Source organism: Leuresthes tenuis, unplaced genomic scaffold, assembly GCF_036924035.1.
Source record: "Leuresthes tenuis unplaced genomic scaffold, fLeuTen1.0.hap1 SCAF_8, whole genome shotgun sequence".
NCBI lineage: Eukaryota > Metazoa > Chordata > Actinopteri > Atheriniformes > Atherinopsidae > Leuresthes > Leuresthes tenuis.
The window spans coordinates 11,818,654-11,835,651 of NW_027325362.1; the positions used below are offsets into that span (position 1 = coordinate 11,818,654).

At 43.2% G+C, this 16,998-nt stretch overlaps 2 protein-coding genes across 9 annotated transcripts in view; one reads left to right on the plus strand and one right to left on the minus strand.

Moving 5' to 3' along the window:
* edrf1 (erythroid differentiation regulatory factor 1) overlaps window positions 1–16,998 on the plus strand; it is a 447,039-nt gene that overhangs the window by 368,744 nt on the left and 61,297 nt on the right. The gene's annotated exons all lie outside the window — the stretch shown is intronic.
* ebf3b (EBF transcription factor 3b) overlaps window positions 1–16,998 on the minus strand; it is a 66,910-nt gene that overhangs the window by 18,032 nt on the left and 31,880 nt on the right. For 2 of the 8 annotated variants that reach the window (XM_072390839.1, XM_072390843.1), the window contains exons 7-10: window positions 9,375–9,456; window positions 7,141–7,282; window positions 2,491–2,621; window positions 2,219–2,345 (exon numbers count right to left, since the gene is read on the minus strand). In XM_072390839.1, the coding sequence (XP_072246940.1) occupies window positions 2,219–2,345; window positions 2,491–2,621; window positions 7,141–7,282; window positions 9,375–9,456 (482 nt within the window). Of the gene's footprint in view, window positions 1–2,218; window positions 2,346–2,490; window positions 2,625–7,140; window positions 7,283–9,374; window positions 9,457–16,998 lie in introns of all 8 variants that reach the window. The other 6 variants (XM_072390841.1, XM_072390845.1, XM_072390840.1 and 3 more) reach the window with 3 other exon arrangements.

Sequence of the window (16,998 nt, forward strand, 5' to 3'; positions counted from 1 at the left end):
GAAGGTAAAACTGTGAAATAGCAAAAATAGACAACTTATTACTTCTTTAAAGATGTGCTTTATTAATGAACATTTGTAAGCTCCCTGAAGCAGTCTGTCAGCTGAAGCCTTCTAAAGTTTTATATAGTCTGTCTGTTTGTCTCATTAGTGTTTTAAACATTCAATAGTCAATGCCAACAGGATTATTTGACATCTACTACAGGGTGCTCTCTTTCTGAGAATGGATTGTGAGTTTTGGAGCCATTCCAGGGTGCTAACCCGAGTCAGTACGTGTCTCTCTGCTGCTCGAATTGACTGCAGTCTCCTCTGCGTTGACTCTTGGTAATTTGTGATAATTTCTTAAATTGACCAAGTTAAATCTCAACAATTAGGGTGGAAGTACAAGAAGAGTCAACATAAAAAAAAGAAGTCCAAAAAGTCACTCCTCTCAAGCCATGCTCTATGGTCACACTTGAAGCCATATGCCTTGATAACGAGACCTTAATATGCACGCAGTGCTCTACAATATGACACAAGAAGATTATGTGCCTTTTTGACAGCACAGTGTCACTTCATGCCCTTTTAAGCTCATATAATGTGCTATTGCAACTCCAGGTCATTTGAAGTCTATTTCTGTGTGTCGGGCCATTTGTTCAAGTGCTGTAACAGGGGAAGAAAAGTTATGGTTTAAAATGAGCTCTTTCATTTTTAAATACATGATCCACTCTCCTGCACTTAATGCTTCAGCCAGTTCACATTTTAATGTCTTAGAGAAATAGCTAAGATATTTTCACCTAGCAATTACTGTACATATGGAATCAGTGATACCTAATTCTGGCATTATGCATTCTGCTCTGTTTAACAGTTTTATTCTCTCAAGCATCACCCCTCGTACAATCAGGGTGAGCCACACAGGGAATAGCAGAGCAGAGGAGCTGGACCTGTCTATTGGTGACTTTCTCTTTTAATTCACCACACTAATCAATTGTACCACCATTGCCTCCAGGGGTAATTGTATCTTTATACTAACTGGAAGTGAGAAGGAACCAGTGAAGACAGAGAGGAAGAATGGGGGAGAAAAATCAACAAGGATAGAGAGAACGGGACACGTTTCCCCAGTAAAACCTGATGGTAATCATCCCAATCCGCTTAGCCTCTGTGACTAATGGGGTCTGTTCTTAAGGGACCTGGCACTTTCACTAGGGTGCTATAGAAGCCATTAATGTCTTAACTTATACACCTTCTCGCGGCTGTGCAGTAACACATGGACACACTCTCTCACTCTCACACAAACAGACACGCATACACTTACGCAGCCACACTACACTCCTGTTACATTATCCCTGTGCCTTGTTGGCCTCTGTTCTGCTCCTACTAGGGAGGTTAAATGCAGGAGAGTTGGGCCAGACTGCATGGTTGGCGGAGAACAGGACGGATGGCGGGGGGTGGTAGTAGTGAAGGTTTTGGGAGTTGGAGAGGGGGGACTTGATGAGAAACAGCTGCACCAGGATGGAGGGGTCTGGATGGGGATTTTGGGTTGGGGGTGCTCCTCCAGCACAGCCCTGGCCTTGAGTACAGCAAGACCAGGGCTGTGCTGGAGGCCTTGGAGTGCTGGGGGGGAGTAAGGGTGCTTTGACGCGCCCCTATTTCATTCTGCCCATCAGAGTTGGAACAGACATAGGCTTCCAGGTCAGACAGGCTCTGACCCTCACAACCTCTGTCTACTCACGAATGATGACAGATAAGGCCACCACTTCCTTCTGTTAGCCAAGATAATCAGATCTTTTTACTCAGAGTGTGACATACACACTCCCTTTCTCTCTCACACGCTCATGTCTCTCATCTCTTTCCACACTTTCTCTTATTATTAATCTTATAAGATAACTCTTATTAATTCATGCTGCTCACACATGAGAATAGCTTTGTACAGACAAAAAAAAAAGAAACCACCATTTGACTTTTAATGTCAGCAAATTAACTGAAAGCATCATCTGTTACACTAAAGGACAGATGATAAGAATTAGTTATCTTGACAGCATGGGTTGAACAGAGTTTGGCATGACACACGTTTCAATGACTATGTAGATCTTACACATTTAACATTCGGCAAGCCTGTTCAATTCCTTATTAGAAATTGGACTCAACACTAAGGGCTCCATTCAGGGAGAAGGAGAAAAAGTAGAGCAGTAGAAGCCTGTACAAAGAGAAAGAGAGACAGGAAGAGAAGGTTTTGACTCACCAGTATAGACAAATCTCCCAGGGGCACCTTTGCAGAACTGCTTGGACTTGTAGGACAGCGTAACTTCCACAACACCAGGGATATGCCGAGGTGGAGTCTGGACGCGGATGGCATGGGGTGTTATCAGCTGGATTACAGAGAAAAGGAAAATAAATAATGAGCCCTCAGCAAAAACACATACAGACAAGTTAGATTTAAAATACTTGAAAATGCTCTGTAAACTAATAATTCAACTGAATTTAAGTCACATATAAGGAGATGTAAAATCATACCTCACTCCATACGAGCATAGTGCCGAACACAACTTGTAAGCCATCAAAGAAGTTGTCTCCAATGATGATGACAGTGGCTCCTCCAGTGGTCCATCCCTCACTTGGGCTGATAGCCTTGATGCATGGGGTGGCTGCTTATCCAAGACAAAGAGAAGAGCAAATTCAGCACCTTGGCAATAACACTCGAGCACGTCTCCTTCCACTCAAACATATTTCTGCATCACCTCTATGTTCAGCGCCTACATGTCTCTTTCACAAAGACGCAGCATGGAAATTGCCCCCGGAAAGGGAAAAAAAATGATGGATTTGTCCTTTAAGGCATGAGAATCAAAATCATTTATCAGCGCGCTGGAGTGGTGTAGTTAAGCAGACCCTTCAAATGGTCCACTTCACAAAGGCTAAACGCCAGGCTCACCAGGAATGTGATTTGATGGAGCAAATTATGTGTCAGGGCAAATGTAGCTATCAGAATTGATTAAGCATGCATCAGCATGTACAGTAGAATTTCAAAGTTGAACACATCTTAAATGAGTCAAGAATACAGGCTGTTAAAGTGGAAATGACAAGCTAAAGCTTTGCTGCTTCATGTTATTTCATTACCTTTGTTCTGCAATACAGTGCAGGCACACTGAGTGGAGTTTCAGGTTTCATAACATGAAATGCACTCATGAATTATTCAGATTGAGTTTTTTTTTTTTCTTCTTTTTGTGATCGATTCAATCCATTTCATATTGTTTATTACAATGCTTTTCATCTGGCATGACTTCTGCTATGTAGCTACGCCATTCATCAACAGTCTGGGTTGTTATTATAATCTAATTTGAGTGATTTTGTGCCTCACGTTCACTGTCACTTGATGCATTACCTTAATATGGTGTTCAGCACAACACCGTGTTTACAACAGAAATAGCATGACAGCCAGCCATAAAATAGCAATATCAAATTTAATCTATTTCCATCAATATCTTCTAATACACTATGAATTGTTAGGGTTTTTCCTACTCCTCAAAATGTGTGCAACTATTGCAGCAATTTTTTTTTTTTTTTTTTTTTTTTACAAGCTCACTTCTAAACCTCCTTTATCCTTTCCATCCAGTAAGTAAATCACAGTCAGCCATTGTTGTATGGATCACCTCAGACAAGACATCTCCCTTTGTTTGCCTTGCTGTTGGGTCTGTTCGGGTCATGTTTGCTCTCTCTCCCTGCCCATAAAGTGCACACACACACACGTTGGTACTACAGGGAATCTGACTTTAACAGGCGCTGTTGACTTCATGCTAATCACCTTGTACAGATTTTCATTTGTGAGGCCTGGAGGAGTGACATTTGCTTTCCTTAATTGCGAAGCAGAGCGTCTGAAAGAGGACCAACCCTCTATGGGCATGCTGGGCCCCCTCTAAGGGCCTGACCTTCATCAGTGCGGACGATTACAGCAAATAATTCACCCTTCAAAATTACTGTAAACAAATTGACTTTGGGGATGAGAGAGAACAGAGGGAGGGGGCAAGAAGGAGGAGGAGGAGGCAACAAGAGGGCCTGATGGTGACGGCGACTGTTGGGGGGCAGCTGCAGCCTCAAACCTATGACAGGCATACACAATCACGCAAACACGCACACAAACACAGACACAGCCACCTCGGAAATCCCAGTGCCCACTCCCACACACAGAAGGACGCATGGAGAGGCAGCGACTGAGGCCCTAAGCCGTCCACCCTTCTGCCTAAAAATTTGCATATGTCTCAATGCACAGACAGAGCGGGGAGCATGTGCTGAATGGGGACCGTGGAGAAGTGGATTACACAGTCAGCACAGGCGATCTGATGACAGACACGCACAATGCCCCCTCAGCAGATGATAGGCATCATGAGGAGTGGACGGATGAGGATGCAAAGAGCCGTTCTGCCAGTCTGGCTGTTGCATCACTAAGTCTTTGCAAACTTTGGGCTACAATGGAGGAAAATAACACAATTTGACTTAAGATGTCCTGACATGTTTTGTTTTAAATTTTGCGTGCTTGAATTTATTTCATGATCCTCTGTGCTGTCAAATGGCTGCATGCTTCCAGCCTGTGAACGGTTTTAATCTTTTACTTCTCTGTTTAGGGTGAGCTGTAGAGGACGTCAAAACTGATCTAAGATCTGAGCGGAGGAGGTCTTAGCTCTAGTATTGTGACACTCAAACAGGTCTGATGTGGCCCCATGAAGCCGTCCTTTGTTCTGCCTGCTGAAATGTGTTGTAATTGTGCTGTGGGATGTCCAGATGGTCGGTTGATAGTGCAGCTGATGGGATTATACCTTTTACCTCTCCCTGGGCCATCTGTTCCCTTTGACTCTCTCTGTCTCTCTCTCTCTCTGTCTCTCTGTCTCACTCTCAACCTCTCTCACTCATACTCTCTCCTTCTCTTTCTCCTTTCCTCCTATCCTTTCCCCCCTTCTTTTCTCTCTCTCTTTCTTCCTCTTAGGCCCAGCAGTCTGGATTCACTTGTCTTTATTGCATAAACCCTAACAGCATTACAGCCACTTGGCATGCAAATGAGGCAGGCGCTGCAGGCTCTATGCTGAGTCTCCTATATTGTCTGGGGCTCTATAATGGTGGAACTGAGCTAAGGAACGTGCGCACGTGTGTGTGTGTGTGGTGGTGGTGGCGGTGTGTGTGTGTGCGTGGGGGGGGTCTGTATTTCTGGGGGGTGATACAGTGTATGAAAGACTAAGCTATTTGTGAGCATGTTTATGCACCTTTGAGCCTGAATCTATACATGTTTGAGTGACAGGCAGCCTCAAAGCACGTTCGTGTCTGAATGCATAATATGTTTGTTGTGTGACAGTACACACAAGTGAACAAAATGTCACATGGTGAGATTCAGTCTGTCATCCACAGGCTATCCTCCCTCTGTGCCAACAGGGGGCAGCACTTCTTGATCAATGTGCAAGTGTAGAGTGAGCTTGGAGAAAGGATGAAGCCAGCCACATATCTGAGACTTCTCGCCCTGTGAACTCCAGAGGAAGAATGTGTTGCTAATTTAAAGCACGCTGCCTGTCTGCCGGCTCGTTGTCAGAGCACTGTGGAGCACATGGCTGGAATTGCATTTTATGACTGAGTCTCCTTTTCTCATGTGTCACATCTCTGTTTGTTAAAGGTGACTCAAACAAAGTGAGCCATCGCTGTTGGTGCATGATAAATTAGTTTGTTGTGCAGCTCAGATCTCAACTTGTGAGAGCAGTTAAGCGGAGGGAAGGTGTGTTAAACTTATTAGACAAAGACATGTTCAACTGGGCGGTTGACAATAGCTTCTTTTCTTGCTTTACAGGGCGTCACTCTGCTGCTTTGAAGAGTGTGGTGAAGAGAAGAATAAAAGGATGTGTTGGGGTAACCTGTAAAGAACACAAGCACACGCACACACAAATAGACAAACACACACAACACACAGGGGGGTCCCATGGGAGTGGGGGAACATGGAGGCAAGGGCTCAACCTCTTTAATTGCTCTCCTCATTAAGAAACTGGTTGCTAGGCGATCCACACCTATCGTGTCATAAACGTGAAACACACAAACAGAACGTCAGCGAACATAATGACTTTGGTGCTCCGGGCAGGACTTTAATTATTTGATTTTGTTCTCCAGTAGAGGAGTCATTAATAAAGACAAAAACAAATAGATTAGCTTTTTTCCCCACTAGGACTGGAGAGCACTGAGATATATTAATTGTCTGCCTTTTTTTTTCTTTTCTTTTTTTTGTATTAGTCGTTGTTGTATTAAATATTACATTTGCTTTTGGTGATAGAACCATTAATGTCCATTAATGTGTAGAGAAGCTTGTTTTAGTCAGTGGTGTATATAAACTGTTTGCCCAGCCGTAATGGGCTCTTGAAATTTGAAGATAAGCAATTTGCACAATTGGCCCAAGTCAGTTCACTTCTCTTTTTTTCATTTTTAACAGTCTCTCAGCTATGTGTGCTTCCATCTGCAAGTGGAGGCCACGAGGGTCAAAAGGTTATGTTTAGTGCATTTCACTTTTTGGATTTCCCATGGTTTGGTGGTCCTTCTTTTCTCTCTTTTGGCCGAGAAGGCAATCAGTCTATCATATGGAATCAGTTGGAAGAAAAACAGTAAGTTCTGTTTTTCTCATAGGCCACCCCACCCCACCCCTCCACACACACACACACACACACCATCAACCCAGCCTTACACCCCCTCTCCCTTCTTTCTGTCTTTCTCCTTCCTGCCCCTGTTTCAGCTCTCTCACAGTTAAATCTGCAGAACCCAATGGCAGGAAATTGACCTCACAGCCAAATTCTTCAGCAATTTGATCATGTTTCACATGGGCTTTTAGGACAAATGTAGGTGCATTAGGAGACTGGAAGTAGTATAACATTTTAGAATTCGTCTAAGTGTCATCATCGTTGTTTTTACTGATACTGGAATGATAAACACGCTGCATAATGCATACTACTTCCATGCTATATGCATAACAGCAGGTATGAGTGAGGCAAAAAAAGCAACTTAAAAAGTAAAAATGAAGGTGATGGAGGAACAAAAGGTTCCAAGGAACTAGAAGCAGCTAGACGTGTGATCTGAAAAATGGGAGAATGACTGAGAGGAACTAAGAGAAAAAGGAGCGTAGCAAATTATAAGATGTAAAAATGTGCCTACCATTCTCCAGATAAGGAGGCGTACCTTCTGAAGGGTCGAGTCTGCGAGCCCTTCGCCCATGCTTGGAATTGTTGTGTACGAACATGTTGTCAGAGACAGCCAAGACATGGCCATCCACATTGACAGTCGTTGATACGACAACCTGCAGGAGGGGAAGTAAAAGTAAACACATGATTCCGCCAAAAATCTAACCTATATTATTCAGTTATAGTTCAGAGGTATGTATACATGATACACAAACGATACCTGATTGTTTTAGAAATTATTCTTTGTCAAGGAGCATGCCTTTCGTGCTATTGATTACTATTGTCAAACCTCTTGAAGTAATTGTACTCTTTGAACATATCGCATTACGGCTACCTTGCTTCTCATCCAGTTTGTGTTTGCTTTCCAGTGTCCTGCATTTGTGTACAGCTAATTGATTTTTCAATCACTAAAATACCATTTCTGTTTCCGCATACTGCCAACTGTCATCACAGACGAAGCTTGAAATTATTGATCAGCTTGTGTACCTTTTTGGGGATGGAAGGCCTCCCTTTTAAAATATTACTGGACTCATTAGCAACCGAGCCATACTCCATCCCATCACTCAACAAACATTTTACTAGGATCAAATTCCAAACCACACTCCATATTTCATAATGCTTATTTTTGTTGTTGTTTCTTTTGCTACCACATTCCAAAAAGTGAGCCGCGTGTGAATGGCCAAAGTGTTTCTGAGCCGGAAACAGAGAGCCCCTCTCAGGTTTGCTTCGCCGGTAAGTGACCTCGGTGTAGCGGTGGAATTTAGGGGGGTACTTTTTTTGGTTGGTTTGAGAAGGGTGGGGGTATAGGGGGAAAGGGGGGAAGAGGGGAGAGAAGGGGAAGTGAAAGAGCTCCATTCTTGTGAGCAGGTTCAGAGCTGGGCCAAGCTGAGGATGATGGATTGGGCCCTTTCTGGCCTCCAGCTGGTTTTGGGGGGTAATAAGGAGAGTGGAAGGCATGTAGAATACACAACTTTGGCTAGAGAAACACCTATGGTGGAGCATCTGGAAAATCTATTCGGGGGAAATGCATACTGACTGTTAAACAGAGAATGACGAACAATCAACTACAATAGAAAAATAAAATCTATGTTGGATACTGAGAGAACAATGCGAAAACTTTGTTCTCGCATTCCTTCTGACACAGAGAAGTAAGAGGTGAAAGCCCATGGTGGCTGTCATGCATCAGTCCACATTCACCCTCGGGGAAGATTTGAGGAGGCAGGGGTGTTCTGATGGTGGTGACATCAGGAGGGGACACCCTGACTTGTCCGTTTCATGTCTGGGCTTCCTCCTGGAGGATGCCGGCTTATGTGTCTATCACAGAATAGTGCTGCCAGTGATGGACGTCCTCCTGCAGTTTGTCGCTACCCTGATGGGACATATCACACTAAACTCTCACTGTCTCACCTTGACCTAGTGGGCTGCTTGTGGTGAAAGTAGCTGCATAGGATGGATGGATGGTTTGATAAATGGATCAGCAGGGGGTCAGTCGTGTTAAGACCTGACTTCTTGACACATTAGATTGCAGCTATTTGATAAGAATGTAAAAAATAAAAAACAAAACACTGAAAGTACTCAGTGTTCATGTCGTTTTACTGTAAAGCACAGCATATCTCAAATGACTTAAAATGGTTATACAGAGAATTGCATATGTGAGGCATTAAGTGCATGCATATCTGGCTAAGAATGAGAAGGATATAGAGAAAGCAAACATAAGCGCTCCTAGCATTTGTGAAAACATTCATATGTGTGTGTGCTTTTGTGTGCATGCTTGCACATATGTGTGTACAAGAAGGTATGCGTTTCCTCTGCCAGACAGATCCTGAGTTAACACTGTTGTTACATGTGGTTGGATCGTCCTCCCCTCTGCGCTGAAGCTCAGAAAGCTGTCAGGAACACAATTGATGGCACTCTTAAATCCTGTATCCTTATTTGTGTCAGATGGTATTCTCTAATAAATATTCTGTCCAGAGCTCACAGGAAACAAAATCCCTCACTCTCTCTTTTCCTGGTTTTTGCCTCCTTCAGTGCCAATAATAAAAACGTGCTCATATGTGAATCTGTGTCAGTGTGAGTTAGAATACTATGGCAGCTGTAGCTGTGAATTTCTACACTTGTGCGTATGTGCGTGTGTGTCTAAAATAAAGAGACAGACAGCGAGAGACAGAGGCAGAAATAGAGCGTATGTGTGAAATAGGTTTCAGTCACCTGGAATCTGCGCATGTCCCTTGGATTCCCTGCATTCTTCAGACAGTTCTGATTGCACTTGAGAAAGAACTTAAGGAAGAATCTGAAAGAGAGCACAAGAGAAAACAGAAAACTATTAGCTCTATTCTTGAAGCTGAAATGTTAAAAAATGATAATAAAAATGCAAGAATATTCCCTCCACATACATTCATTCAGGCATCGCACTAGTTCAGTTTGGGAAGTCACGCGCTTTTCTTTTTTTTTTGTCTTTTTCAAAATCAAGAGCATCAGTCTCCTTGTGATCTCATCTTCTCACCTGAGTTCACAGGTCTTCCCCAACACCCATATGCCACTAACATACAGGAAGTCACTTGATATTCCATCCACCTCTTTAATCCCAGGACACCCCCTGTGCAATTAAAGTTCTGCTGTTCAATAGGGAAGCAAATGAGGCCCACCTGTGACCAGGTCTTGTTTGAAGAGCATCAGGGATAAAGGACCTAACAAGGTGAGAGCGTGCCACAAAACTTATAGTCCTGTCAGGCAATTAGGCGGACACTCTTGGGACTGCTGTATGCCACACACACACAGACACACACGCAAAATGCATACACACACCCATGTACTTGTGGGTGGGTGAGGCAATTATGCCACAAATTACAACCTGGCTAATCGTCTCTGAACAAATGTCACGTCTGAGTGAGATCTGGGCTTGGTTAGTTTGTAAGCTGCCTTCTTCTCTCCCTTTCTCTTGGGTCTTGCTGAATTTATTGATAAGGCCTCGAATTGAGAATTAGAGTTGGATATCAGATGTGGCCTTGCTGACATAAAATAGTTAAAGAGGAAAATTTCTAAGTGAGAGAAAATCGAGAGAAATTATCTCCGAGGTAACCTGTTGTTTAAAATCTTGCATGACCACAAAGTATAAAGAAATGAAATCGACTTGTTGTTTTTGCAAATTCTCCCCACAGAATCACGACTGATTGCATCTTTGCTTTGTCTGATTCATTATAAATACAATGCAGTTTTATTTATTTTTAATCACATTGCACTAGTATCACAATATGCAATACCATGGTTTCCAATGTAATACTAACTTGGCTCACAGAATTACAGCGGCTCATTGGATTACCATAGATTGCACCACAGATTGCTTGGCCATTTCATTCAGCTAAATTCAGTGGCTTGTGTGGCCTGTGAGGACGCTTTCACAACACTTAAGACTTCTCGTTCACCCAGTGGGATCCTGGCCAGGCCATAAATCAGAGTCTGAAATGACCCTCCTAACCCTGGCCACATTAACACATGCACTGGTCATTTAGAAGCGTTCTTCGATAGACTCCCATACCTTGTGCTTTACTGAGAGCCCAGGAGGGAGAGGAGAGGTGAGAAAATATTTTCACTCCACATCCAAGGAGCTTTGGCTTGGACATCAATAAAAGACGTTTTAACCCATGCCAGAATGCTGATTGCCTGTCGGTGTGTGGCGAGGCCATAAAAAACCTGACTTGTCATTAGTGCATTTCGCTTGATTGTGTTCACTGTGTTTTCAGGTTGCATCTGTTGGCTGATCATCAAAATGACCATTATGTACTCTAATTCCCTGACCCTGTTTTTATTTCCCCAAAGAGTCATAATGTAGAGCAGCAGACATCTGCGGAAAGCAGACCTGAAATACGACTTTTATTTGTCTGTCGCCTCTAATACGGATTGGATAAGACCGGTGGTGTGTATTTATGTTTGCGTCTGTGGTGTGGTTGTGTGAGCGTGTGCATACACATGCATCCCCTTTTGAGAGACAATTTATGTCAGGGCAAGTGATAGAATATATTTCCCAAGTAATACATTCACTTCATAAAAGAAACACATTACCTTCAGAGTTTGTTTTGTCTCTTTCTTGGATACTTTCCTGCTTTTACATACTGTCTACTTACTACAGCAAAACCAAAAGTTGAGAAACAATAAACACAAGAAATTGAGTGCCCACGCAATCATAAAGTAGCTCCTTTATGTTTACTGTTATGAAGGCAATTAAGCACAATTCCTCTCCTAAAAAGATAAGCTTAATTTTCATAGTTCACAGAAGTGGCAGTGCTATAGCATCCATTACATTTGAGTTGGTTAAGATTCTCCATGAGCACAGTGCAAATTGGTCCTTGGTGAAAAGGAGAGCAATTAAGAAAAGGCCCCTCTCTCTCCTTTACTTCTTAAATATCTACAGAAGTTTGTGCTGGTGTTTTGGCACGCACAGAGACAAAAGGAGGTTGTTTAATTGTTTTTTAATGGGATATCAAGTCGTCGCTGCCATTAGATGTTGGCAATGGAGGGCAAAGGGGGATAGAGAGAAAGAATGAACTGCAATTAGGTTTGATTAAAGCTATCCTTCTCAATAATCAGCTGTTCTGACAGGACAGGGGGACCCTGGTGGCCGCTGAGATGGAGGAAGGTGTTGAGTGATATTAAGGCCAATGAAGGGGATATTAACATGGCTAATTAAAGCTCTTCCAAAGCCGGGAGTGGAGGCTCTCAGTGGACCGCACTGGATGAAATAATCGGCCAAGGCAGCTATCAGTTGGAGGAGAGAGAGAAAAGGAGTGCGGGAAGGGGTGGGGTGTAGTCCATCTGAGGGAAGTGGGGAGTAGAGGGAGGGATAGTGGGAGGCGTAAAGGAAAACTATGAAGTGTGAAGAAAGACAAAGAGGAAGACATCGACAGACATGTAGAGAAAGACTTCCAGAGCAGCCACAGAAGCTCATTTTGACATCAAGCCTCTCTGTCTGCATGCCCGAAGTCTGCCAGTATAACTAAGACCTGACATGGGCTTTTATCTCCGACAGCTAGTCATACAGGTCCACAAATCAACGTTAAAACAATCCTGCTCATGCCTTGGTCTAAGGCAATTAATACGGTTCTCCTGTAGTACCTCCATGCTCGCCCACTGCCGAAGCTACTAATCATGCCATAATGATTTCTCTCCCTCTGGTCAAAGGGGAAATAGATTGTCTCTTTAGTAATGCAGCAGGCTCTGCGCCTTCCACTCCCTGGCTTCACAGACCCGGTAATTGAGGAGAAAAAGGCCGACTTTGGCACTTTGACTGATTTGAGGGCTGCTAGACCCTCTTATCTTTACTCTGATCATTTTAGGCTGACACTCAAAGGAAGACCCATCGCCCTAATTCGAGCTCACCCTCTACCATCATCAAACGGAGGGGGAATAGAAAGAGAAGAGAGAGGGGGAAAAAAACAAACATGCGAGGTGAGGAAGGCTTTCTCTCATTTAAATGGCCAACTTAATTGCTGGGTTGATGTCACTCATGCATAAATGTCCGTCCTTTTGATTTGACTGAAGAGGGCAAATAAGGATAATGTTGTATTATTAAGAAGGCTCTATTGATAGCAAAGGCTTACTGCACTGTAGATTTGATCATTTTCTTTATCCATTCATCTTTCAGAGTTTTATGATTTTCAATTACTTCTAAAAGATTTAACTATGTTTGAGCTATTCAGATCTTATTTTTCACATTTCTTCAATTCCAATATTTCTGTTTTTTTTTCAATTAGTTAACAAGGAGCATATTTTTTTCATCGATAGTACACCTTGTTCTTATTGTTCAAAAGAGCTTGCCCATATTTACTTAGGCCGTTACACAATACACTGACAGATGGCCACAGTATTTGTAAGAGGCAGGTATTGACAACTCTAAGCTCCTGATTGGTGCCCCGGCACTAATGACTAGCATGCAGTGTCCACAGCCGGCAGCCATGACAGTGAGGTCATCCGTTGCAAGGCGGTGAGTATCGATCACCACCCAGCTCCAGCCCATCAGGCCCCAGCTGCCTCCCAGACTCAATGGGCCCCTGTTACAAGAGCCCTGTAAGAAACGGCTCCCAACACCAGACTACAATCTGCTGACACCAGATCTCTACACTGAGATAGTAGTACACGGGTCAATAGCATATCGGATTTCCAAAACGCCAGGGTCTTAATGTCAAGCCTCCTGCCTTGCCTACCTACTGCTCCAGTTATTAGGCACTTCAGTGAACTGCATTCAGATCCCTGTTGTGACAAGGCGGAGCAGGTAAAACGAGAAATAGAGACACTTATAGATCTTAATCTTCCCGAACACTTATTTATGCAGCTGAGTGGGCTCGGATATATATGCCAGTTAAGTCCCTGGGAGGCCGAACTGAGCTGCTTGGCCATTTCTGTCGTATTCTGGTTTGCCACTGTCTTCTCTCGTCAAGCAGAGCTGTTTTTCTCGCCTTAGCTGAAGTAAACCACAGCACATTAACAATATTTGCTCTACCCCTGTACAAGCGCCAAGGGACCAGACCCACAGATCCTATCACTTCTTTATCAGGGAACAAGTGCCTCACTATCCAACCTTATTGGGTTTGGAAGATTAACCCCTTCCACTCATGGGCTCTGCCCGCCTCCTCTGAGAGCAGCAAGGCAGATGTCACTGTGATTATTATTGTTCAACATCAAATATCCCAACTACATGTCTCTGAGAATTTATTGGGTATTTCCAAGGCCTTTTCTGTTTTTATTTCTTTTTTCTTCAGCTGCTATTGTCAGTTCATTTCGTTGTTTCATATTTTTGTTGGAGGTATGTGTGTTGCGAGGGTGTCACAAATAATTTATGTGCTTCCTCTGCAACGTAAGATGTAGCTGCGTCCCTCCATTCATCCCTCTTTACCCTCTCCTCCACCATCCCCCTTTCTCTCTAATGGGCAGAGTGGCATTGACATTATTTCACTTGAGGATCCCTCACTCTGTCAATCCCTCTTCATTTACTCCATGGCTACAGGACTCATTATGGTATCTCTTCCTCCTTCACTCTCCCTCACACTCTCACTCATTCTCCTCACCTCTTGTCTCGCTTGCTCTCCAGCTATCTTTCTCTCGCTCTCTACACTGTTAGTTTCTTACTTAAGAGAATCGCTCGTCTTCACAAATGGTTTCACGTCAAGCCCACTCTCAGCTAGCCCCCACTTATTCCCTTCAGGTTTTGGCACAGGTTTACTGTAACAGATTAGACTTGGAGCTCCTGCTAACTATCCATCACTTGCTAACGGTGGACTAAGGCTGTGTGCTTTATGCAGCTTTTAGCTCCAGCCCGTCACATACTGCATGTTTAGCCCCAAGCTTTCTCTCTGCCTCTTCCATCCCCTCACATCAACATACTGCTAAGACTGTGTACTGTTGCACACTGTTCTTTGTTTTACACTGAGTACGGCTTTAGTCTACCAGGACTTTGAACACAATATAATAAGACACAAAACATAAATAATTCTGCATTGTTTTGTCTTGCGCTGTCCTGTTGTAAAAACAGAGCAGACACTGGTTGCTGCTATAGTGCAAGCATCATCTGCATCCAAAGTGAAATTCCTCAATATTACTGAATCATCATCTGCACCAGAAAAGTGATGATTATTACTGATAACGACTCTGGTAGTCTCGACAATGTTAGGCATGAGGTTGCTGACATCATAAAAATAATGATGTGCATAAACAAAACAGCCCTCAGGAACATTTACTCTGCTCACCAGCTAGACACTGTAGAGGTGTCTTCAGGTTATTTTTGCACATGAGGAGAAATGTGCTGCTTTGATTACTGGTCAGTACTGGAGCTCGGGGCCTTGAGGAAATACCAGTCAGCACCTCCCTGCACTAGTGAGATGGAAGATAAGCATATGTTGGATTGACTGGCTTGGGTGAATAGTTGTATTTAGGGGTGTTGGACGTGGTGTTCTGGAAGGCCCCAGAGTCTGTTTACAATGAAAGCCATACAGCACCGGCGCTCTCCTGTGGCACCTTGGAGTGATCAGACCCAGGCATAACGCTGAGGAGCACAGTTGTACAGCAAAGGCCAGCAGGGGGGCTGTGACCGTTTACTGTACAGACAGCCTTGCTGGACTCAGCATGCCAGCGGGGGCTGATTTGCATGTGTGTGTGTGTGTGTGTTACATTTAGGTCAGTGAGCCAGTGTTTTTGCTGTGTGTCCATGCATGCTTGAATTTATGCGAGTGTATTTCTACATCATATTATTACTAATGTATAATACATACATCCAAAGTGGCTGTCAGGGCTGGTCAGCCATCATGAAACATGAGGCAGCCACTCTGACATCGCCACCACATTAACGCATTCTCAGAAGAGTTTAAAAAAAAAACACCCACTGTGGACTGTCATGTAGGTAGGGGGGGATAGAGACAGAAAGACAGAGAGCAGGTCGGTGCTTAAAGCTAACAGGTAACCTTTCTGTGCACCTAGGACAAAGGCAGGGGGAAAAAGAAAATGTCAAATTAAGAGAGGCCAGGCAGAGAGACGTGGCTGCCATATTTGTGTGAAAGCCCAGTGCTGTTGGCAGCAGAGATGGCTGCTTTCTGATTCATCTGGGGCCGTATGGCAAAGCTTTGTCAGTCTGTGCGAGGTATAAATAATTCAGGGTGAGAGATGGCAATTACAGGGCCCTGCACAACCAAAATGAATATTTTATAAGGACTAAAACTGCCCTGGAATGAATCACACACATGGAGTCACACACACACACATGCACACCCAAGTATAAGTGAATGTGTGCACTCATACACATGCAACCAAACACGCACACACACAAAGGTAGTACTATGGACCCTTAGTATAGTTGTATTGTTGACAGTAGAACTATTACATTATATAAACCCTTGCTTTTGTGGGTTAATAATTTTAAAAATTCTTGTGAGCATGTGTGATTTCTCATATTTAGTTTAGGTTGTTGTTTTCCTTTTCATTTATTATGTGATGAAATATATATATATATATATATATATATATCACCACAAATATACCTAGATATGCTTTTAGTAAACCACTCAGTAACCCATATGGGATATATTCTGAAACAAAAACTAAAAAAAAATTTTTAAAAACAGTAAAAAGTGTTGCAAATATGAAGTAAAGATCTATGGTCTCCAGAGATTCAGAGCCTTTACTTTTGACCCTGTAAATATGGCCTTTGTGTGTGAGCAAAGCCAGGAGGAGGGGGCGAAATGCTAATGGGAAAAGATTAAACCCAAAAGCCGCCTGGAGCATTTACCTCTAAAAGGTTTTGTCTGTCAGGTTTCCTGCAAAACTCTGTCTTTATAATTCTGAGACAAAAAATAACATTGTTCCTAAGTCCTGAGGAGCGCAGTGGCTTGGTTGAATGGCCATTGTGTGGGCCTAGCTAATGATACCTTAGCTTTTGTGAGAGGGAGGCCAGGTAGGTCTGTGACATCAGCGCCACACAAGTGCTTCTCTGTCCGGATGTTTAGGGAAGGATTTCGCCCATGGTGGGAAAAGGGTATAGAGAATAAACAAGTCCTGCTTTTGTACCAGCATTGTGAAACCCCACATCCTCAGAGAGGGGTATCATGTAAAAAAAAAAAAAAAAAAAAAAGCACTTAACTTAAATATATTTGAACCATTACTTTTATCTCATCATGAGGATAAAATATTAGAGCTTCAGTTTCTGGAAGAACTGCCTCAGTAGAGAATGATGTAATTCCAGGAATGTCTCTTTTTTTCCCCTTTCCTTTTTTATATCAGTGGGAGTGTGGGCGTTTTGTCAGTCCAAAGGGAAGATGGCAACCCTCTGAGGGAGGAGACCCCAAGCATGAAG